General features: G+C 46.5%; 1 protein-coding gene across 1 annotated transcript; it reads right to left on the bottom strand.

Annotated features, from left to right (window-relative positions):
• Positions 1-412: 412 nt before the first annotated feature.
• On the bottom strand, positions 413-22376 carry LOC147613886 (1-aminocyclopropane-1-carboxylate synthase CMA101-like). Its single transcript, XM_086781870.1, has 4 exons — positions 21780-22376; positions 7311-7442; positions 2195-2355; positions 413-2058 (listed from the first exon to the last, which is right to left on the bottom strand). The coding sequence occupies exons 1-4, from the start codon at positions 22227-22229 to the stop codon at positions 1212-1214; spliced, it is 1590 nt and encodes a 529-aa protein (XP_086637996.1). The 5' UTR covers positions 22230-22376; the 3' UTR covers positions 413-1211.
• Between the last annotated feature and the right edge of the window lie 735 nt (positions 22377-23111).

Raw genomic sequence — 23111 nt, 5'->3', positions numbered from 1 at the left:
CTTTGTGCATGTTTTCTTCATTGATTCATCAAAACCCACACTATATAATAGATATATGTGAATAAGCCTCCCTTAAAAAGACCGGTTTGGCCAACTTCTAAGTTTGAAGACCTATTGCAATTGGAGCATTTTATTCCACATGCAAGCTTTCTGCTCATTGGCTTAGACCCAAAATGTACCCATCTTTTCCACTCTACAGATCACTTTTGGAACATAGAATCATCCACAATACCTCCTTGAAAGGCTTCCAACATAAACTTGCCAAACTAAAACCTTTCCAAAAAAAAAAATCTACTCTTAAAAAACAAAACCGGGAATTAGAATCCCATAGGCCATGGACCTTAAATAAAGAATTTAAAAAACCCAACCACCATTCCTACAGCCTTCCACAAAGGGTAAAATTCACGAGGCAGCCCACATCAATGACGACTTGAACATTCAATATTCCTACTTGCACAAACCGCTTTAAATTCCCAGCTAAGAGATTACTCAAAATCAAAGCATCCTATCCTGACAAAGTGAGAACAATGCAGCTCCCAGCGTACATTGAAGGGCATTTGAGAAACCAAGGGACCACGGGAAGAATTAGTGGCAAACAAAAAGCCCTCTTAATACTGTTTCAGTACTGCCCAAAAAAAAAGGCCCAATCTATGAGCTATTTATTAATAATTAGGATGTCTGAACCGGCTCTTTCTGGAACAGCCAACACGAGCTGAAATGCCACAGGAAGAAGTCTGCATGGTGTAAGCCACATGAACATGGTTGTGTGTAGAAAATCAACCAGCATGCGTACACGCACATATTATTGCCTGTGCTTTGAGTGTAGAAAATCAACCAGCATGCGTAAACGCACAAATTATTGCCTGAATTTTGAAATTGGAAAGATCCTGCTTTTGGCGCATGGATTTGAAGCAGGTACCAGTGGAGCCTCTAGACAAAGCCATAATACAGGTTCTTAAACAAACGCACAGGCATTAGTGCTCTGCAAAATTCAGGTATCCAGTAATCAGTATGCTCTTTGGGTGCTTAAGACCGTACTTAACACTAGTCTCTACGACCAGTAACTGAGAATACAACCAAGATGGATCTGAAAAATGCTTTCTTCATAGCTTAGCTAAGCTGCCACAAAACTGTTTAAGAGGCCTTCACATGAGAGCTCATCAATGCAAAGCAAAGAATCACAGCTTTGTCAACAAGATAGGATCCAGGTGTTACTTTTTCACTCCCACTGTAAACAATTGTACACGCTTCAGAGCAACATCCAAAGTCTGCTCATCTACACTAGCAAAACAAAGCCGGAACCATCCCGCCTCTGGACAGTGACATTCGGACCCTGGTGTCAGATTGACTTTCACCTCATAAAGCAGCCTTTTCCAGAGATCTTTCTCCACCTCCATACTGGATGACATCAATAGATGTCGCATGTCTAACCAGCAATACAATCCACTATTGCTCTCTGCACAATGAATGCCTGCCTGTTGCAAGCCTTTCAATGTAACCTTGTAGCGATTGCCTAACCTCCTCTTATTCTCTTCCAAAAACCTCCTTACAAAACCCTTGTCCTGAAGTAAGAACACCAACAGCCTTTGGGTATGTGAGGAAACTGTACAAAACCTTGTAAGATTTCGAGCAGCTGCCAAAATTTTGTCATTGGTAGTATACAAAACTCCAACTCTGAAGCCAGGTATCCCAAAGTCCTTGGACAATCCATAGATGATGTGTACAAGACGGGGGTTATAGTCACCTGAAGCCAGAATTTCTGCTGCACTCACAAAATTGCCTTCGTAGACGGAAGCAGCATAGACCTCGTCACTTATCAAATGGATATGCTTGTCCCTTGCAAAGTCAAACAGAGACCGCAAGGTGTCAGCATCCATTATATTGCCCACAGGATTTCCGGGAGATGTAATCAGCAGGGCACGCACAGTGGTGCCCCGTCTCTGGGTTTGATTGAAAGCTTTCTCAAGAGCCAATCTTGAGATAGTGAAACCTTCACTGCTAGGGCAATACACTGGCACCAGCTCAATTCCATTCCGCCATTTGATATCCTTATCAAACCTTCATCGTATGAAAAGAATGACATTAGAAAACCTTAGTATGTCTTGCAAAAGCCAAGGACAATGTAAATGTGGGGATTGTTTTAGAGTTTCCAAGGATACTTCCTTGTGAACCTCCTGTATGTTTAATGTCCTACCCGGAATAGTATGGAGATGGAACGAGGAACGCATCCCCTGCCTCTCCTAGACAAAAGGCCAGTATCTCAATGGCAGCAGTAGCTCCAGACGTGAGCACAATATTATCTGCACGAAATGGCAAACTTTTGCCCATTAGATCTTCCAAAAAGGAAGCCATAACCTGCAACCACGAACATCAACAAGAAGCGTTCAAACGAAAAGGTCATACTCAATGAAAAACAAGCACTAGAACTTTTCTTTGAGACTAATTGTATCTTAACAAATCTGAATATAGCTTGAAATATAAGAACCGATAATTTGTAAACAGTAGTAAGATTCCTTTGAGGACAACTTTTACGAAGTTGTCGAGGATGTCAGCAGCCTGGACATTTCCCAGTACCAAAGGTGCATGCTAGCTACATAAACTTCTGGTGAAAGTACTCTTTGCTATGGCTCTAATTGATGTCATGTGCATGACATCCTCATGTACATTCTCAGGGCTAATCCAGAAGAGGCAGCAAGAAAAAGACCATTAAAGCTAGGACTTGGAGCACAAGATACAGAAGTGACTAGTTTGGACTTGGAGTAAGGGCATGGAAGGCATGGGATGCTGTCGGCTGTTGGATGGTGCTGTCGGCTGCATACAAGGTTGTCGGCTGTACTAGAGAGGCAAGGCCGCTGTACCAGAAGAAGAGGATTCAGGGGCTTGATGCGCCGACCAGTGTTTATGGAAAAGGGTGCCCAGTCAGCTGGTCTGACACCAGTCAGCCAGCTCATCTATGGTTCAAGAAGCCTATTTAAAGGCGTGAGTGCTCATAGTTGTAATCATTCATTCCTCTAGGGAATGGGTCCAGCATTAGGACAGTTTTTGGGTGTTTCCCACCTTTTATGAAGGCAGCCTATGGCTGTAGATTAGAAGTACCTTTTCGTACAATATAAATATACTGAATTTCCAGCCATATCTCTCTCTCTCTCTCTACTCTCTCTTCATGTCTGCGTTTTGCATCACCATGTTTCCAGGAGTCTTTAGGACTGAAAGAAGACCCCCAGAGCTTCCACGTGCTACATTGGTATCAGAGCATCAAGCTCAGCAAAGCTAAACACTGATTCAGTCCCATATGATGGTGTACAGGTCCAAGGTACAGGAAAGTACACGGATACGAAGCCCAAGGCAAGGAACACAAGATCGGGAAGAGCTCCCAGGAGGTTTCTTGGTGGTGTTCCACAAAGCCAGAGGGGATGGCAGTCCTGTGAGCCAGATAGGTTCTCGGGCAACAGTCCCAAGGGAGGATTATCCTCCAAGGGGTGTGATGTGAGAGTGCTAGACTCATTTCTCAGGAATGAAGACCAAGACAGTGTTCAGAGTCAGGGCAAGAATGGATTGTGGACTAGATGGAGCAGATGCATAGATCTTAATATGAGACAGTGGTTTTGGAGACCGGGCCAGGTTTTCAGAGAAAAGGGTTTGCCAAGGATGGATGGATGACAAAAGGACTTCGCGAAAAGATTGGGATGATGACAGTCGTCCAGGAACAGGTTGGAATCCCGTCATCAAGTTTAGCAGAAGGGGATGTCATGTGCATGACATGCTCATGTACATTCTCAAGGCTAATCCAGAAGAGGCAGCCAAAAAAAGACCATTAGAGCTAGGACTTGGAGCACAAGATACAGAAGTGACTAGTTTGGACTTGGAGCAAGGGCATGGAAGGCATGGGATGCTATCGGCTGTTGGATGGTGCTGTCGGCTGCATACAGGGTTGTGGGCTGTACCAGAGAGGCAAGGCGCCTGTACCAAAAGAAGAGGATTCAGGGGCTTGATGCGCCGACCAGTGTTTATGGAAAAGGGTGTCCAGTCGGCTGGTCCGACAGCAATCGGCCAGCTCATCTATGGTTCAAGAAGCCTATATAAAGGCGTGAGTGCTCATAGTTGTAATCATTCATTCCTCTAGGGAATGGGTCCAACATTAAAACAGTTTTTGGGTGTTTCCCACCTTTTATGAAGGCAGCCTATGGCTGTAGATTAGAAGTACCTTTTTGTACAATATGAATATACTGAATTTCCAGCCATCTCTCTCTCTCTCTCTCTCTCTCTCTCTCTCTCTCTCTCTCTTCATGTCTGTGTTTTTGCATCAGCATGTTTCCATTAGTGTTTAGGGCTGAAAGAAGACCCCTAGAGCTTCCGCGTGTTACATTGGTATCAGAGCATCAAGCTCAGCAAAGCTAAACACTGATTCAGTCCCATATGGTGTACAGGTCCAAGGTACAGGAAAGTACACGGATACGAAGCCCAAGGCAGGGAACACAGGATCAGGAAGAGCTCCCAGGAGGTTTGTTGGTGGTGTTCCACAAAGCCAGAGGGGATGGCAGTCCTGTGAGCCAGATAGGTTCTCGGGCAACGGTCCCAAGGGAGGATTATCCTCCAAGGGGTGATGTCAGAGTGCCAGACTCATTTCTCAGGAATGAAGACCAAGACAGTGTTCAGAGTCAGGGTAGGAATGGATTGAGGACTAGATGGAATAGATGCATAGATCTTAATCTGAGATAGAGTGGTTTTGGAGACCGGGCCGGGTTTTCAGAGAAAAGGGTTTGCCAAGGATGGATGGATGACAAAAGGACTTCACGAAAAGATTGGGATGATGACAGTCATCCAAGAACAGGTTGGAATCCCGTCATCAAGTTTAGCAGAAGGGGATGTCATGTGCATGACATGCTCATGTACATTCTCAGGGCTAATCCAGAAGAGGCAGCCAAAAAAAGACCATTAGAGCTAGGACTTGGAGCACAAGATACAGAAGTGACTAGTTTGGACTTGGAGCAAGGGCATGGAAGGCATGGGATGCTATCGGCTGTTGGATGGTGCTGTCGGCTGCATACAGGGTTGTGGGCTGTACCAGAGAGGCAAGGCGCCTGTACCAAAAGAAGAGGATTCAGGGGCTTGATGCGCCGACCAGTGTTTATGAAAAAGGGTGTCCAGTCGGCTGGTCCGACAGCAATCGGCCAGCTCATCTATGGTTCAAGAAGCCTACATAAAGGCGTGAGTGCTCATAGTTGTAATCATTCATTCCTCTAGGGAATGGGTCCAGCATTAGGACAGTTTTTGGGTGTTTCCCACCTTTTATGAAGGCAGCCTATGGCTGTAGATTAGGAGTACCTTTTTGTACAATATGAATATACTGAATTTCCAGCCATCTCTCTCTCTCTCTCTACTCTCTCTTCATGTCTGCGTTTTGCATCAGCAAGTTTCCAGTAGTGTTTAGGGCTGAAAGAAGACCCCCAAAGCTTCCGCGTGTTACAGTTGATTACTACAAATTGGCAGCAAAGAGTATTCCGGTGGTACCAGGCTTATGCAGTTGTGGACAATTTCTTATAAGGCAGAGAGGATGTCACCATTTGGTCCCTTTACCAGCTTTGATCAATGTTTTGGGAAAAAGCCCGACACACAGAACGGAACCAAGGTGAGAACGGGGATTTCCCACAGAAGGAGTAAGATGTAGCATTCACTAGGCCTGAAAGATGGTCACGAAGCATGAGTATCATGGGATTTTAGTCATTTATGTCACTTATATGGTTTATAAGTCAATTTGTTCAGACATCATTAAAGTTTGGCCGGACACATTATTATTTGGGCGTGGATTCATGGACATGCGGGACAGTTGGTGGCCCACAAAGTCAATAAAAACCAAGCGCCCACCTTTTTATAGTCTGGACACTAAAAGAGGCCTACTTTTTGTCATTTATAGAGTGGATGGCTAAACAAAGCAATAAGTGGGATATTTTAAGCAGCCATGCTGCTTTTGAGGATGCGACAGGCATACAGGCCGGCAACAGTTCTCTCTCTCTCTCTCTCTCTCTCTCTCTCTCTCTCTCTATGTGCTCTGGCCGTACAGGACCTGTTTTCTCAGCCTCTTCTCCTGCCTTTGAGCTGGTAGACAGCAGTGTTGCACCTGCCTTTTCCACTGGTCGCCTACAAGCTGGCCGACTGCAGCAGTGATACCTTTTTCTCATCTCGACGGGCTGCCACAAAGGCTAACCATACAGCAGCTGTTGGCCAACAGCAGCTGGTTTTCTCTCTCTCCCGCCTAGCGGCTGCAGCATCTGGCCATACAGCAGCTACTTATCTCTCGTTATCTCTTGTTTAACTGGCTGCAGCAGAAGTTGTTTTCTCTGCTGGCTGTGTTCGAGGCAGGCCGTACAGCTGAGAGTTATTTCCCTCTTCCAGCCGCCCGCCTGTGAACAAGCCGTACACTGGCTGTTCTCACTTCTCAGGAAGGGTTTTTCCCTTAGGTGGTCGGTACAGGCAAACTACAGAGACTTTCTTCTCTCTTCTTCTGTCCTCGGTACAAGCTGAAAACAGCGGGCTGTTTCGGGACAGTTTTGGAGTTTGTTTGGGACTGATATGTGGCACTGACTTGGCCTGGATTTCGTGAGGAGGGTTTTGTCAGAATCTCGTCTGCTTTGTGGAAAGCTGCCCAGGACATGTGTGGAAAATCTAGTGCAAGTTGCACCCTCACCTTGGATTCTCTGTAAAAGCTTCTACATAATAGAGAAGTACTTGCGGGGGCCGGCCGTTCCGGCTTAGTGTGCTGTCTATTTATATTCTATGGCTTCCTACTATTATTCTCTGTTTGCTATTAAAGTGTTTGTTTACATAGTCCAGGTCCATATCGGTTATAGACACAGTTGTGTGGATGCACCACTGAAGATCTGGCTTGGACCAGGAGAGCAGACACACATGGCAAGTGCGTAGATTGGCGTGTCGAAGGCCTACGGGCAAGCTTCGGTGGTATGGAATGCCGGAGTTAGACACGGGCATATGGCATTGTGCAGGAAGTCCTTGCCTTGGATGCCGATCGCAGTTGGGAGGTGAGCAAGCCTGCTACCTCATGATTTGGTTAAGGACTAACCTTGCTTTCCAGAAATAATCTCTCTCTCTCTCTCTCTCTCTCTCTCTCACACACACAGACACACACACGCGCGCGCGCGCGCATGCATGCACACATTTCCAAACACATCACCCATTTTTATACATAACTGAGAATCCTTACTGAACAAAATCAACCAGGTGCTGCAAGTCCATGGCATATATGCCACTATTCCAAGTTTCAACAACACAAGAACTAAGAAAAATTAGCTTACAGATTTTAGAGCAGGCATTCCATGACTGTATTGGTATGGTGCCACATCTTCAAGTGTGAGATGTTGGTCTTCGTTCCACGACGAAGCTTCTGGATGGGACCTCAGCCAGTCTTGGAGCAAATCAAGACAAAGCTGCATTCACACACCGTCAAATCCACATCAAACAACAAAAAGCAGAATCCAACTTCTAGCTATAAGACTTAACAACACGGGGAAGTTTTCTGCAAATGTTCTCTAATCAATCTTGCCACAAAATTGTGAACAGTTTTCTTTTTCTTCTTTAAGGTTTTACACTAAAGTTTACAGTACCTCTAAAGGCTGTAGCACTGTGAGCGCATCTGTGGCAATTAACTAATGCAGATGCATTCATGGCAAATTGGTAATACTCCCCGTGTAGCTGAACCGTCGCCCTCTCCCCCCTTCACCGTCGCTCACTCCTCTTCCACAGCTGCCGTCGCCAAGGGGGGTGCAGGAGGCAGGGGCAGACAGGCGCAGCAGGGCAAGAAGGTGCCAAGGCAGGGCCGCCTGCCCTTCCCAGCCTGTTCTGTCCCTCCTGCCCGCCTTTTCTGCCCCCTTTCGCTGCCTGCCTCTTCCCCAACCTTTTGCCTCCCCTCTGCCCTTGGTATTGCCTGCTGCTCCTCCCTTTTCTGTCATCCTGAGCGGCCCTCCTGTTCCTCTTCGCCTTCACTTGTGCCCCATCCTCTTCAGCCTCTCCTTCGCTGGTTTTTGGTCACCTTTCGGGCAGTTTGTCTACTTCGGCGAGTATCAGCGCTTTCTGGTCTTCACCCTTTTAGGAGGACTCCATGGCAGCCGCTCCGTCACCCCCGACCGAGACCGCCATCCCTTGCCTCTCTTTTTCTGAGGCAGATCTCCAGCCCCCCTGCACTCCGCACTGTAGTGCATGGTGACAAGATGGCTCATCATCATCAATGCAACATTGTACAGTATTAACACCCTTCAGCATCCTTAATTACGAATACTTCCGCTACATGTTACATTGGTATCAGATTCAACTTGTCCACATACACCGCATCCTAGCGTGAGGGCATCCTTGGATGGCCAGATTGCGTTCCAGCACAACCACCGACTTCAACATCATGTCTACAGAGGAGAGTACCCATCAGCCGGAAGAAGTCTCCCCCGAAGGAGACCTTGCTCTTCCGACTACCACAGACACCATAGCTCTACTCAGAGCTCAGAACCAGCTTCTCATGGAGCGTCTCCAACTCTTGGAGGCAACAGCAGCAGGACCTCCTCCACCTCCAGCAACCCCCGACTACATCTCCCTCTTCTTTCACATGGAACAACAAAGAAGAGAAGACGAGATTCGACAAAGAGAAGAAAAAGCAGAGGCTGAAGCAAGAAAAAGCAGATAGACAGGACTATGAGGAACCCCAACGCAAGATCGAAGAAGGCCGACATCAAGCTAAACTCGCCGCTCGGGAGCACCAACGAGAGCTCGATCCAAAACGTATGTTACTCCAGCACCAAAGGGAAAAGGATCCATGCATATTAGATATCAGCACCTCTCTTCAGTTTCCCCAGCCTTAGGTGCCACCTGCCAACAGCCCGCAACATCGACTACCGTCATTCGAAGCCAACCAAATTTTAGTAAGTATGATGGTAAGTGTTGCCATGTACCTTCTCAGGTGCTAATTCAGAGGAGGCAGCCAGATAAAGACTATGAACCAGATAGGAGGCAGCCAGATAAAGACCATGAACCAGCACTGGTCGGCTGAACCAGAGGAAGGCAAGAGCCGACGCATCAAATGCAAAAAGGAAAAGCAACACGTCGGGCAGCGCTGAAGTGGTTTTAGAGAATGTGTACTGGCCGACTAGCAATCGGCCAGTTGGCCAAGCATTTAAGAGGCCCTATAAAAGGGACCATGTGCTCATTGTTAAGACCATTCAACCCTCTAGGGGTTTGGGTCAATAGGAGTCCCATAGGGGGACAGAACTTTGGGTGTTATCACCTTTTTATGAAGGCACCCTAGGGCTGTAGCAAAGTACCCTTTTTGTACTATATGAAATATACTGAAATTCCAGCACCTCTCTCTCTCTCTACTCTCTCTCTATATCTGCGTTTTGCATCATATGGTTTCCAGTAGTGTTTAGGGCTCAAAGAAGACCCCCAGAGCTTCCGCGTGTTACATTGGTATCACAGAATCAGGCTCAGCAAAGCTAAACACTAAATCAGTCCCAGATGATGGTGTACACGTCCAAGGTACAGGAAAGTACACGGATACGAAGCCCAAGGCAAGGAGCACAGAAGCGGGAAGAACTCCCAAGAGGTTTGTTGGTGGTGTTCCACAAAGCCAAAGGGGATGGCAATCTTGTGAGCCAGATAGGTTCTCGGGCAACAGTCCCAAGGGAGGTTTATCCTCCAAGGGTGATGTGAGAGTGCCAGACTCATTTCTCAGGAATGAAGACCAAGACAGTGTTCACAGTCAGGGCAGGAATGGATTGTGGACTAGATGGAACGGATGCATAGATCTTCGTATGAGACAGAGTGGTTTGGAGATCGGCCCGGGCTTTCAGAGAAAAGGGTTGCCAGGGATGGATGAATGACAGAGGGACTTCGGGAAAGGATTGGGATGATGACAGTCATCCAAGAGCAGGTTGGAATCCCGTCATCAGGTTTAGCAGAGGGGGATGTCATGTGCAATGCCATGTACCTTCTCAGGTGCTGATTCAGAGTAGGCAGCCAGATAAAGAATATGAACCAGATAGGAGCACAAGAGAACAAAGGTGGATTCAGAGCAAGGCCTGGAGGAGCTTCATGACCATGCGTTAGGAGCCAGGACAAGGGGTCGGTAAGATTCCGTATGCTTCAGCTTGTGGCAGTCTCATGTATGCCATGGTTGCTACTAGGCCGGACATTGCATTTGCAGTGGGAGTGGTTTCTAGATACATGGCCAACCCTGGCAAGAAGCATTGGGAAGAAGTGAAAGGTGTCATGAGATACCTGAAGGGCACATAGGATATGTGCATATGTTTTGGCAAACAGGATGCATTAGTGCATGGTTACACGGATTCGGATTATGCCGGTCATCCAGATAACCGGAAGTCTACTACCGGTTATGTGTTTACATTCACAGGAGGTGCTGTGTCATGGATATCCAGGATTCAGAAGTGCACTGCCTTATCTACTATAGAGGCCGAGTATATTGAGGCCACAGAGACTTGCAAGGAGGCATTATGGCTATCTCGGTTAGTGGTTGATTTGGGTTATACAGGGGATATTCCATTGTTGCATTGTGACAGTCACAGTGCCATCCAGTTGGCAAAGAACCCTGTCTTTCATGCAAAGACGAAGCATGTGGATGTGAAGTATCACTTCATCAGAGAGGTGATAGAGAACAAGCAAATTCAGCTTGTTAAGATTCATACGGATGACAACCCGGCTGATCTGTTGACAAAGAGTTTGCCTCCGGAGCGGTTTGCTCATTGCAGACACTTGATGGGCATTGGATGAGGCCAGTTTCAGCCTTGATATGGCCTTGTATATTATCATGTACATGCTGATTTTTCTTTTCCTTCATTTAAGGGCACTTTGCCTTTAAGTGGGAGGTTGTTGGGGTAAAGGCATTATGCCCACCCTTATAGTGTGTACAAGCCCATAAGTTATAGTACAAATTCAGCATACTCTTGAGTCTCTCAAGAAGAGGCATAGAGAACCAACACTTTATGCCTCTCAAGAAGCCTCTTCAAGATCCCATACCCGCTCACTCTCATGCCCATAACCGTTCTCCTTCACCTAGCCAAAGTTCTTCTCCTCGTAAAAGCCATTCTCGCCATCATAAAAGCCATGCTAAACCCAAAGCCCGTTCTCCTTCTCCCATTGAAAAGCCCTCAAAGAGATTGAAGACTTTCAAGGCTGGGGATAAAGATGTAAAGTTTGAATCTTATAATGGTAAACGGGATATTACTAAAGCTCTTTCTTTTATTAGACAGTTAGAAAGAGAGCAAAAAGAGTGTTGGGTGTAACGGGAGGCGGACGCGTGTATTGGAATCGTATAAATGTGAACAAGATTCTGAGCACTTAACACTTGAGCATTACAACCACAAAGCTGAAAATGACAGTACACCACATAAAGGAGCCGATGATAGGCTGACCCCCCCCCCTTTAGGTTATATTACCAAAAGAGTCTGCAAAGTACAAGATTACGGGTGCCCTGGGATTCACCACCAGCCTGCACCTGATTCTTCCAAATACATTATGAATGAATACATTTCAAACAAGAGAATCTGTAGGTACATCCGCCCTACACACAAGTACATCCACCTTGCACAAGCCTCTTCACAGGTACATCCGCCCTGCACAAGAGTATCACAATCCTCACAGGTACTCCGCCCTGCACAAGATGTAAATGGATCTTTAGGCCCTGTTTCCACTGAGAAACTGATCCAGAAACCTGTGTTCTCCGCGAGCAAGTGTCCCCAATGCTTGCCCTAAGCACCTGCTATACCAGGAATCCTTGAGACACATCCATGCTCACATATTCCATTGCTGTCCGGCCTGTTTTGTGCAATAACCAGTCCAAAACAGCAACTTTCTGTCGCGAGAAATCCACCTGTAAAGGGTCCTACAGCCCTGTGGAGGTCCCTAGAGCTGTCCTGTACTGTCCAAGTTGACTTTGGACACCTGTAACCAGCCCAAAACTCGCAATAACCAGAAATTGCAGGTCTGAAATTTACCAACCAGCCCTTTAGAAGAGTGTGGGGATCGTTGTCCAAGCTTGTGTGAGTCCGGGAAGCAAGCAACCAGCCCTGTAGCAACTCCCAAAGCTCCAACCAGCTCTCCAATATGTTGAATAATGAGTAAAACAGCCCAAAAGGGCCTCTTGAGGGAGGCACCTTTTTCAGGTGCCACCTCGGGGGCCTGGTGGGTACACATGCTGGCTGACATGTGTCCCCATAAGGTGTCCAGGTAGGTGTCCAGCCCATAGTGCTCCATTTGTCCTGTTTCTATAAGTTTAGGTCCAACCAAATGGGAAATGGCCATAAGCTGTCCGGACTTCATTAATTTTGGTCCAACCAAATGCGAACGCATTATAAGTTGTCCGGCCACTTATTAATGAGTGTGGACCTGCAAACCAATAAACCTTAGTAGTAAATGAAGTAAGCTGTAAATTGAGTGTGGACGCACTTACCACCTGCAAAACCCATAAGCCCACAGTTTTAGGCCCAAACAGGAGTGCACACACGTGTCCACAAGGTGCCCGGGCGTACCCGGTCCCTCGGACTTCACAAGCCAAAATAACAAGCATTGTCCAGGCAGCAAGACAATGTCACACAAAGTAAAATAAAGTTATGGCATGCATCATTTATGCATTGTGCACATGTAAACTTGGAGAACCACCTATCATCATTCTTGTACTTGAAAATATTCCGCCTACCATCATAACACACCATGTGTGCATGGCCGGAATCCACACGGGCACCGCCCGAAAGTCCACAAATGTCCTGCCATGTCCTTGGACTCATATGCATCCACTCATATGATCCATACACATGCCCAGGTATAATACATACATGCATCCGCATGTTTCTAGGCCTGACACGCATCCGCATGTCCCTAGAATATAGGAGTTTGTGACATTCCCCCCGGCTTCTAATCAGTTGACCGTAACTGAAAAGCCTCCAGATAGGCCTTCAAAAGATCTGGGTAATCCTCGAAGTAGGCCTCATCCATCCATTTCGCATCCAAAGCTGAATAATTCTTGAACTTCACAAGGTACCTACGAACAAGTTTGCCTCCCGCAAGCTTTCGTTCCTTGTGAAAAACAATCTATTCAGGTTGAAGAATCTCTTCCAGCTCATCCACCTCGGGTGGGTCTTCCAAAACCGGCTCAAACGGTGTCGGTCCCACATAAGGCCTCAATAGGCTCACATGAAAAGCATTATGCATGTTCCAATGATCTGGGAGTACAAGCCGAAATGCAACATCATTGATCTTCTCCAAGATCTGAAAAGGTCCATAGTACCTGTTGGAAAGCTTAGGGTACTTTCCCTCTTTCCCTGGCCTCTTCCGAAGGCGTGCCTTTTCAAATTTCAGCAAGACCCAATCACCTTGTTTGAATTGTACATCCCTTCTATGCTTATCAGCTGCCTTTTTATTCTTGGTTTGAGACCTCTCTATGGCTGTCCGTACCTGTGCAAATGCAGTATCCAAGTCTCTGACATACTCATCTGCTGCAAAAATCTCATCCTTTGTACGAAGGATGGGTGGTAGTACCACCTTGCCATAGATAATCTCAAAGGGCGCCTTGCCCGTAGAAGTATGTACCGTATTGTTGTAGGCAAACTCCACAAGTGGTAAATACTTCTCCCAATCCGATTTGCGGTCGGATACATAAGATTTCAGCAAGTCGAGGACGGCTGAATTTGCTATTTCACTTTGCCCATCTGTCTGTGGATGGTAAGCTGATGAGAAGTTCAGCTTTGTACCCATATTGTCAAACAATGCGCGCCAAAATAAGCTTGTGGTTCTAGGATCTCTATCCCCCACAATAGATTTAGGCATGCCATAGTGTTTGAATATCTGTGCCAAAAACATCCTAGCCATATGATCTGGCTTTATTGTCTTGCGCACGGGAATGAAATGTGCCTGCTTGCTAAACCTGTCAATGATGGTCCAAATAGCATCATTTCCCTGTGGCGTCCTTGGCAAATCCATAATGAAATCCATAGCAATGCTTTCCCATGGTTCATTTGGTATAAGCAAAGGCTGAAGCAATCCAGATGCTTTATGTCGGTCAAACTTGACCTTTTGACATACCATACATTCACGTACATATGCTTCAATATCCTTGCGAATATCTGGCCAAAAGAAATACCTCTCCAAAGCTTGTGCTGTGGCCAAAATGCCTCTATGACCTGCATATGGAGGAGCATGGCACTCATCCATAACCTTATGGCGAAGATTCTTTACCACACACATACGATTTTGCATCATGAGATATCCATCTCTTATGACATAAGATGGGACAGCAATACCCTCTTGCAAATCAGCCCATACATGTGCAAAATCCTCATCCAGATGATAAGTATTACGCATATCCGATAAGTCCTCATGGTATGCAACTGTAATAGCATGAACCTGTGGTCGTCTAGATAAGGCATCTGCCACCACATTCTTTTTCCTTGGAGTGTGTAAAATCTGAAAATGAAACATTGAGAGGAAATTTGCCCATCTCATATGCTTCTCTGAGAGCTTACTTTGAGTCAAAAAGTATCTCAAACTTTGATGATCAGTTTTGACCATAAAATCAGCCCCTAAAAGATAGTGTTTCCAAATAGTAAGGGCATGAATTACAACCAACAACTCCTTCTCATAAACCTGTAAGTGAAGCTCTGCATGTTGCAAGCGTCTGCTCTCATAGGCAATGGCATGTCCTTCTTGGTTCAAAACAGCCCCTATGCAGTCCCCACATCCATCACATTCCACCACAAAAGGTTTGTGCAAATCCGGAATAATGAGTACCGGTCCCGAGATGATTGCACTCTTCAACTTTTGAAAGGCATCTCTCTCTTCTTGTGTCCATTTAAAGATTAGTTTCTTCTTCATTAACTCATGTAACAGAGCGGCAATGAAAGCAAAATGCTTGATGAACCTCCTGTAGTAAGCACATAAACCAAGGAAGCTCCTCACTTCATGGATTGATTTCAGCTCTGGCCATTCTTGCATGGCTTGTATCTTTGCGGGATCCATGCGCACACCATCCTTTGATACAATGTGACCAAGATAGTGAATCTCTGGGAGGAAGAATTCACTCTTTTTTGCATTTATGTAGAGCTGATTTTCCTTAAGCTCTTTAAACACAATAGCCAGGTGCTCACGATGTTGGGCTTCATTCTTTGAGAATACAATAATGTCATCAAAGAATATACCCGTGAACTTTCTATGCTTTCTGAACACCCTGTCCATCATCCTGTTGAAGGTAGCGGGTGCATTTGTAAGGCCAAAAGGCACCACCAAAAACTCATAAAGACCAAAGACTGTCCTAAATGCAGTTTTGTGTACATCTTGAGGTGCCACTCTCACTTGATGATACCCACTCTTGAGGTCTATTCGGCTGAAACATGCCGAACCTTCAAGCTTGTCCAAGATGTCATCAATGCGCGGAATCGGAAACCGATTCTTGATGGTTATCTTATTGAGGGCACGGTAATCAACACACATCCTGTAAGTACCATCCTTCTTTTGAACAAGAAGTACCGGCGAGCAATATGGCGAGGAACTAGGCCGAATCAAACCCTTTTCCAAAAGTTCATTCACCTGTGCCATAATCTCTTCTTGTTGACTAGCACTCACCCTGTATGGTGGCCTATTAGGTGGAGAGCTACCGGGAATTAGATCTATGCAATGATCTTCCGGCCTCTTGGGTGGCAACCTTCCTGGCAAAGCATTCGCAAAAAAATCTTTGAACTCATTCAAAAAGTTAAGCTTGTCTTGATCTAATGTACTAACATCAACACTAGAATGTTCAATGGTATCACGTACAAAAACCAAGTAAGAACAAGCTGATTTCTTTATTGCCTTATTAATTTGTACATGGCTTACAAGAGGTATGGTACTTCCAGTAGTACCAGCATCTATAGAGTGCTCACGGCCTCTATGTACAAAGCTGATTTTCTTCTCTTTGTAAGCCTTAATAGGCTCTAAACGGTGATGCCAGGGCATCCCCAACAAAACATCACAACCTGTAAGAGGAGCCACTAAAAAGCTCTCATGGTCGAGGTAGTCCTGTATATGTACACGGAGCTTACCAATGACCGGAGTTACATCAACCTGTTTGCCCTCAAAGGCGGCATCTGCATTCATTTGCATTCCCATGTCTTCCACATTGAGACCTATGGCGGCAGCCATCTGTACGGATATAAAGTTATCTGTGGAAGCATCATCAAAAAGAAACAAAGCGAGCTGATCCTTCAATTTGCCCCAAGCCTTGCATATGACTCTACTCTTGGGCTCATGTCCTATATTACCCTGCACATCGGGTACAACATTCACAAGAGGCTTTTCCACATTAGGCTCAGCATTCTTAGGATTCTGTGGGTATTTAGGATATATATGATCTTTACTGCCACACTTAAAGCATTTTCCAGCCTTCCTGTACTCTTCCAATTGCTGTTTTGAGAGCCCAAAATTTGGCGTTTACCCCCCGGCTTCTTTTCGGAGTCATCCTTTGCATCTCGGCCATCTTTGGGAGCATTCTTAGGTGGCTGTCCACCCTTTTTCTGGTCATAACCAACCCTGAATTTGATCTTGTTGTGACCTGCAAATGGCTTATTTGTGGGTGCTTTCATGTGCAAGTTCTCCGCAATCATGGCTGAGTGTATAAGCTCTTGTATGGTCTTATTTGGGTACACTCCCAAGCTTTGTTGGATGATGTGATGGAGCCCCGATTCAAACTTTCTCTTCTTCTCGTCCTCTCCAATCTTCATGAAGGGAGTAACCTTGAGAAGGACTTTCCAAAACTTTGCTATGTACATAGTAACCAGAAACGGCGTTTCCGTCCTCTGAAAACGGTTCGGCCGTTTCCGGAAACGGCAGACCGACGGAAACGTCGTTTCCGTACATTTTTTTTTGGCAGGTTAAAACAGGGGGGGGGGGGGGCGTGCGATTTTTTCATTTCGCTCCTCCTTTCCTACGATTCTGCGAACGCTGGCCTATCACCCATTGCCACACAAGGGCCCAAGGCTCAAGGCCAAGGCCCCAAGGCTCAAGCCTTTGCCCCCACAAGGCCCCAAGGCCTGTACTCTGCAGCAGCCTGCTCTCCAGTCTCACAGGTGGCTGCCGGGCAGCCCATTCTTCAAGGCTTCAAGGCTCAAGCCCAAGCCTCCAAGGGCAAGTGTTCTCAAGGGCAAGTGCTTTCAAGTCTCACTATGCATGTTTTTTGCATCTCTTGACATAAGTTTATTTAATAAGATGTCTCTATGCATGTTTTTTACGTGTCTAAAATAAATTCAAAAGAAACTCCGTTTCTTGCCGTTTCCGACCTCGCGGAAACTCGGAAACACCGTTTCCAACCCGGTCCGAACCGACCGTTTCTGCCGGTCCAGGTTACTATGGCTATGTATGAAGCAACGGACTCTCCCTCATCTTGGGACAGCCAATCCCACTCCTTGCGTACATCCTTTGCAAAGTTTGGTGGTAAGAATTGATCATAAAATTGAATTTTAAAAGAAGACCAAGTTGGGGCAGCACTTCCATCAAGTATTTTTGCAAGCCACCAATCACTTGCCGTACCCTTGAGATGCAGTCCCACATGCCTGAGCATAGACTTTTCCGAAAAGTCTTCATTGCAAAAAGCTATCTCAAACTGTCTAATGAAAGCAAGTGCTTTGGTAGAGTCCATCCGTCCCTGAAAATTTTCAAACTTTACATCCTTGTCACCGGACTTGAACTCTCGAGGCTTCTTCCTTCTATGTGCATCCCTATGTACATCCTGTTCATCTCCATGGTGATGATGCCGCGATGAAGATTCACAATCCCTCTTCGTTCTCTCTTGAGCCACTCTCTCCGAATGAGTGGAAAGCTCAACACGAGAACGGATATGTCTTCTTGGAGCAAAGCGGGAATGAGTAGAGGATCCCTCATCCTTACTCTTCTCTTGACCTGCATCAAGCCTAGCACCAGGGACTCTTGTCCTTTCAGCATTTGGCACTTGCAGTGCTCTTCGTGCTTGTTGTGCATCATGTGCACCACCACGGGCAGCCATGAGGGGTGCCTTCTTGAAAGCCAATCTACCATCTGCTTCGGTGTATACATCACCCTTAACCATTAGGTATGCAAGTGCAAGCTCTCGGGGTTTCTCAACATCCATTTCCTTTGCAATTGCTTCAAAAGTGACTTCATGGACCGAAGCCTTTGCCTTCGCAACCAACACCCTTTGTACATCCGGGTCATTTTTCAATGACCTGAGCTCTTCGGTTTCAGCCCTATAGCGTCGCACTTGACGCCTCAAAGATTCCAAATCAGAATGCATAGTGTCATGAGTACCTGCATCTCCATAGACATCATTGCCTGCAGCATCTCTTGCATCCCTTGTACCATGAAATTCACGGTCCTGTGTGTTCTCCACACTCTCAGAAATGTGGCTGTCCATGACACTCAAATCAGGTCACCAGTTATGATTCCAAGCCTCAGACTGTTTTCCAATGAGGGGAAAAACTGAGCTCTGATACCAATGTAACAGGAGGCGGATGCGTGTATTGGAATCATATAAATGTGAACAAGATTCTGAGCACTTAACACTTGAGCATTACAACCACAAAGCTGAAAATGACAGTATACCACATAAAGGGGCCGATGATAGGCTGACCCCCCCCCTTTAGGTTATATTACCAAAAGAGTCTGCAAAGTACAAGATTACGGGTGCCTAGGGATTCACCACCAGCCTGCACCTGATTCTTCCAAATACATTATGAATGAATACATTTCAAACAAGAGAATCTGTAGGTACATCCGCCCTACACACAGGTACATCCACCCTGCACAAGCCTCTTCACAGGTACATCCGCCCTGCCTAGAGTATCACAATCCTCACAAGTACTCCGCCCTACACAAGATGTAAATGGATCTTTAGGCCCTGTTTCCACGCGAGAAACTGATCCAGAAACCTGTGTTCTCCGCGAGCAAGTGTCCCCAATGCTTGCCCTAAGCACCTGCTATACCAGGAATCCTTGAGACACATCCATGCTCACATATTCCATTGCTGTCCGGCCTGTTTTGTGCAATAACCAGTCCAAAACAGCAACTTTCTGTCGCGAGAAATCCACCTGTAAAGGGTCCTACAGCCCTGTGGAGGTCCCTAGAGCTGTCCTGTACTGTCCAAGTTGACTTTGGACACCTGTAACCAGCCCAAAACTCGCAATAACCAAAAATTGCAGGTCTGAAATTTACCAACCAGCCCTTTAGAAGAGTGTGGGGATCGTTGTCCAAGCTTGTGTGAGTCCGGGCAGCAAGCAACCAACCCTGTAGCAACTCCCAAAGCTCCACCCAGCTCTCCAATATGTTGAATAATGAGTAAAACAGCCCAAAAGGGCCTCTTGAGGGAGGCGCCTTTTTCAGGTGCCACCTCAGGGGCCTGGTGGGTACACATGCTGGCTGACATGTGTCCCCATAAGGTGTCCAGGTAGGTGTCCAGCCCATAGTGCTCCATTTGTCCTGTTTCTATAAGTTTAGGTCCAACCAAATGGGAAATGGCCATAAGCTGTCCGGACTTCATTAATTTTGGTCCAACCAAATGCGAACGCATTATAAGTTGTCCGGCCACTTATTAATGAGTGTGGACCTGCAAACCAATAAACCTTAGTAGTAAATGAAGTAAGCTGTAAATTGAGTGTGGACGCACTTACCACCTGCAAAACCCATAAACCCACAGTTTTAGGCCCAAACAGGAGTGCACACACGTGTCCACAAGGTGCCCGGGCATCCCCGATCCCTCGGACTTCACAAGCCAAAATAACAAGCATTGTCCAGGCAGCAAGACAATGTCACACAAAGTAAAATAAAGTTATGGCATGCATCATTTATGCATTGTGCACATGTAAACTTGGAGAACCACCTATCATCATTCTTGTACTTGAAAATATTCCGCCTGCCATCATAACACACCATGTGTGCATGGCCGGAATCCACACGGGCACCGTCCGAAAGTCCACAAATGTCCACAGTCCTGCCATGTCCTTGGACTCATATGCATCCACTCATATGATCCATACACATGTCCAAGTATAATACATACATGCATCCGCATGTTTCTAGGCCTGACACGCATCCGCATGTCCCTAAAATATAGGGGTTTGTGACATTGGGCACCATATTGCTAACTTGTAGCTGGGCTACTTGTAGGCAAGTATAGCGTTTGTAAGTTGTTTTCATATTCAATCATTTTGGAAGAAACGATGGTGTATGGCTCGGCCAATCCACCCGTTTTATGTACTTGTAAAATTCTTACTCTCTTAAGGCAATACATATCCTTCAAGGGGGGGGGGACCAGCCCGTCTTCTGGTTGGTCCCTAGTGCAGTATCATTTCTTTTCAATACTCCCACATTGTATAATCAATTGTTATAGCTATGTATGTGGGATGTGGCAGTGATCAAAGGATGATAAATCTTGTGATTTCAGTATTAAATTCTATATAACCACGCCCCCGTTTGTGACATGTCTCTAGTGGGACCCAGGAGAGTGGACATGGCATGATCCAGAGGACAGTGATGAGACTCCTGGCACCCTCTTTTTTGCATATACTTCACGGCTGGGCGTAGGATTCAAGTGCCGGAGGTTGAGGGCACTCCCGCAATAGCACGACACTAGCAGTCCCACGGCCTCTCACCGCACTCTCTCAGAATTTTTGGAAGAGGCCTTGGGATAGTTTTCGGCTGCAAAAGACCACTCTCTTTATGTGGTAGCTGGCACACGAGCTCGGCAGTTGGCACTCCAACATTATGTCCAACGTGTGGCCATCCCTAGGAGTCCCAACGTCATTGTCTTGGGGATTGCCCGAAGGCTCAACAAGTTTGGCAGCAGATCCTATGCATTTTCACTATGAACCGAGCCCCCTCCCACATTATTACATGGGGCACAATTGCTTGGGCCAATTGAGGCCACGGCCATCAGGTCATATGAGGAGGAGGGTGGGGGACTAGCTCTTCAGTTCTCTCACCTTTGTATTTATGGAGTGCCAAAGCCAGCTCCACCTACAAGTCACTGGACTCCAGGTTCTAGCCAAACGAGAGATTTGCAGTAGTATTGCTGCATGGCACATTTGGAGAGCTCGATGCAGCGAAGGCAACGAAGCCATCCTCACCCCGGCAACAAAGTCCATCCGAAGCATCTAGCTCGATATCATTCATACCCTCCGTGGTTAGTGGGGAAAGCTTCAAGGTGGCTCAGAGCACATGCGGGAGCACCAGGACTCGGGAGGCCTTCCTAAGGATCTAGAATCACAGTCTCTTTCTCACTGACAATGGTGGCGAGCCCACTTGGCACTCCTTCTTGAGGATCTAGCGTCGCAATCCCTTTCTCACTAACAATGGCGGTGAGCCCACTTGGCACTATAGACCACCTCTGTGGTTGTTTCCCCTCCCCTAGTGTATGCCAAAAGAGCACCCTCCCCCTTTTATGCTTTTGGACTCTCGCTCTCTATTTGGAGACAATTTTGTACTTAGCCATCATGGCTGTTTTTCTTGGTAACTAATAGATGGTAGACGGATCTTTTTCCCCATGCGTGGGGCGGGATGCATTCATGGCAATTAGCTATGTCATGGCCATGGCAAGGCACAAGCATCCGTGGCAATTAGTTTTGGCCCTGACCATGGCAAAGCACATGCATCAGCCACCTGTAGGTCTAATTCAGCTCTAGTTCAGGATTATGTTTAAGTTGTAGCCCGGGCTTAAGCCTGCCTAGTTCAACATAAGGACAAGGAGAGAAGAATATGGATTCACATAAACATACTTGATTTTCTGCTAAGCCGAGCTGGATGATTCCATCGGGATTCTCCTCTGCATGGAAAGGATTTCGACCATACTCTCTCCAGCCAATGTAGTAGGGCGAGTCGCCAGTGTCCGAGACAGCGACGGCACGGGCAGAGATGAAGGTTGGGCGGCGAGGGCTTCTGAGGAGGAGGTTGGAACGGGAGGAGGAGGCGATTTCATTGTTTCTGCCGTCGCCAGGGCCACCATCGCCCTCACCGGAAGAGCTCGCACGGCTGAGATTTCTGTTTGAATGGGAAGCGGGGGCACTGTCGCTGTTTTCGCCATCACTATCGCCGTCGCCGGAAGAGCTCGGGCGCCGCTGCCGTATGTAGAGCTGTAGAAAGTAGAAGAGCGCGCAGGGTATTACGGAGCCCCAGAAGACCCCGCCCCGGCCCTGCACCACACCTTGCAGAGGCACGATGATACGCATGGCTGCAGAGGGCGGGGGTACCTGCGTAGGAGGGCGATGGCTTTCTTCTGATGGTGAAGAAGACCGCGATGGTGCAGGTAAAGTCCGAGAAGAGGAGGGGATTCCGAGGGTGAAATGGCGACACGGGGGGGTATATGGCGATGAAAAGTGAATCCGATACTGCCCATGCCTGCGTCTATTAAAAAAGTGACTGCCTATGCATGGGCGCTTCCTTTACACACCACCCTTTACACAACGTGCATCTCCACCAACATATTAACCTGCGTATACATGTAACATGTAAAGACTCCCAATCTGGTGCTCAACACGTACGATACAAGTGCAAGTGCAAGTGCAAGTGCTCCTACTGTCTTACTATACCATGGAAGAATGAATTGGTAATCAATGATCACTTACCCACATACTTACATGCTTCACCTCGCAACTTACAAGATGCTCCCAAACTTCATTAATACCTTGCAAAAGCAATTTTCACAAATAGAGAGTTGGGGACTGAACCCCATCACCACAGCTATTGTGGCTACACCCTGCTCTCTTCGAGAGGAGGAGAGGGGATAAACTAGATTTATCTTACCCCCTCCCCTCCTCCCATCTACAAAAAAGAATGAGAATCAATAGGCATATGAGATTTAAAAACCAAATAAACATCCTAATTAAATAATCCAAAAGATGTTTGGGAGATATTTTATAAACCCTACAAAACATGATGTCTTAGAGATAAACAAAATACCAACATTGTGTCCAAAGTCATAACATCCGAGCACTATTTCATCTCCTACTCACTATTGTCACTCTCATCAGCTGAGTCATGATCACCAAATACAATTCTCACATTTGTCCTCTCTCTCTCTCTTTAAACATAACCACTAACATACACACATA

This window comes from Cibotium barometz, chromosome 43, assembly GCF_041138505.1.
Source record: "Cibotium barometz isolate CiBa-2024 chromosome 43, ASM4113850v1, whole genome shotgun sequence".
In the NCBI taxonomy this organism is placed as follows: domain Eukaryota; kingdom Viridiplantae; phylum Streptophyta; class Polypodiopsida; order Cyatheales; family Cibotiaceae; genus Cibotium; species Cibotium barometz.
Note: the sequence above shows the minus strand (reverse complement) of the source record. Positions and strands in the feature narration are given on the sequence as shown.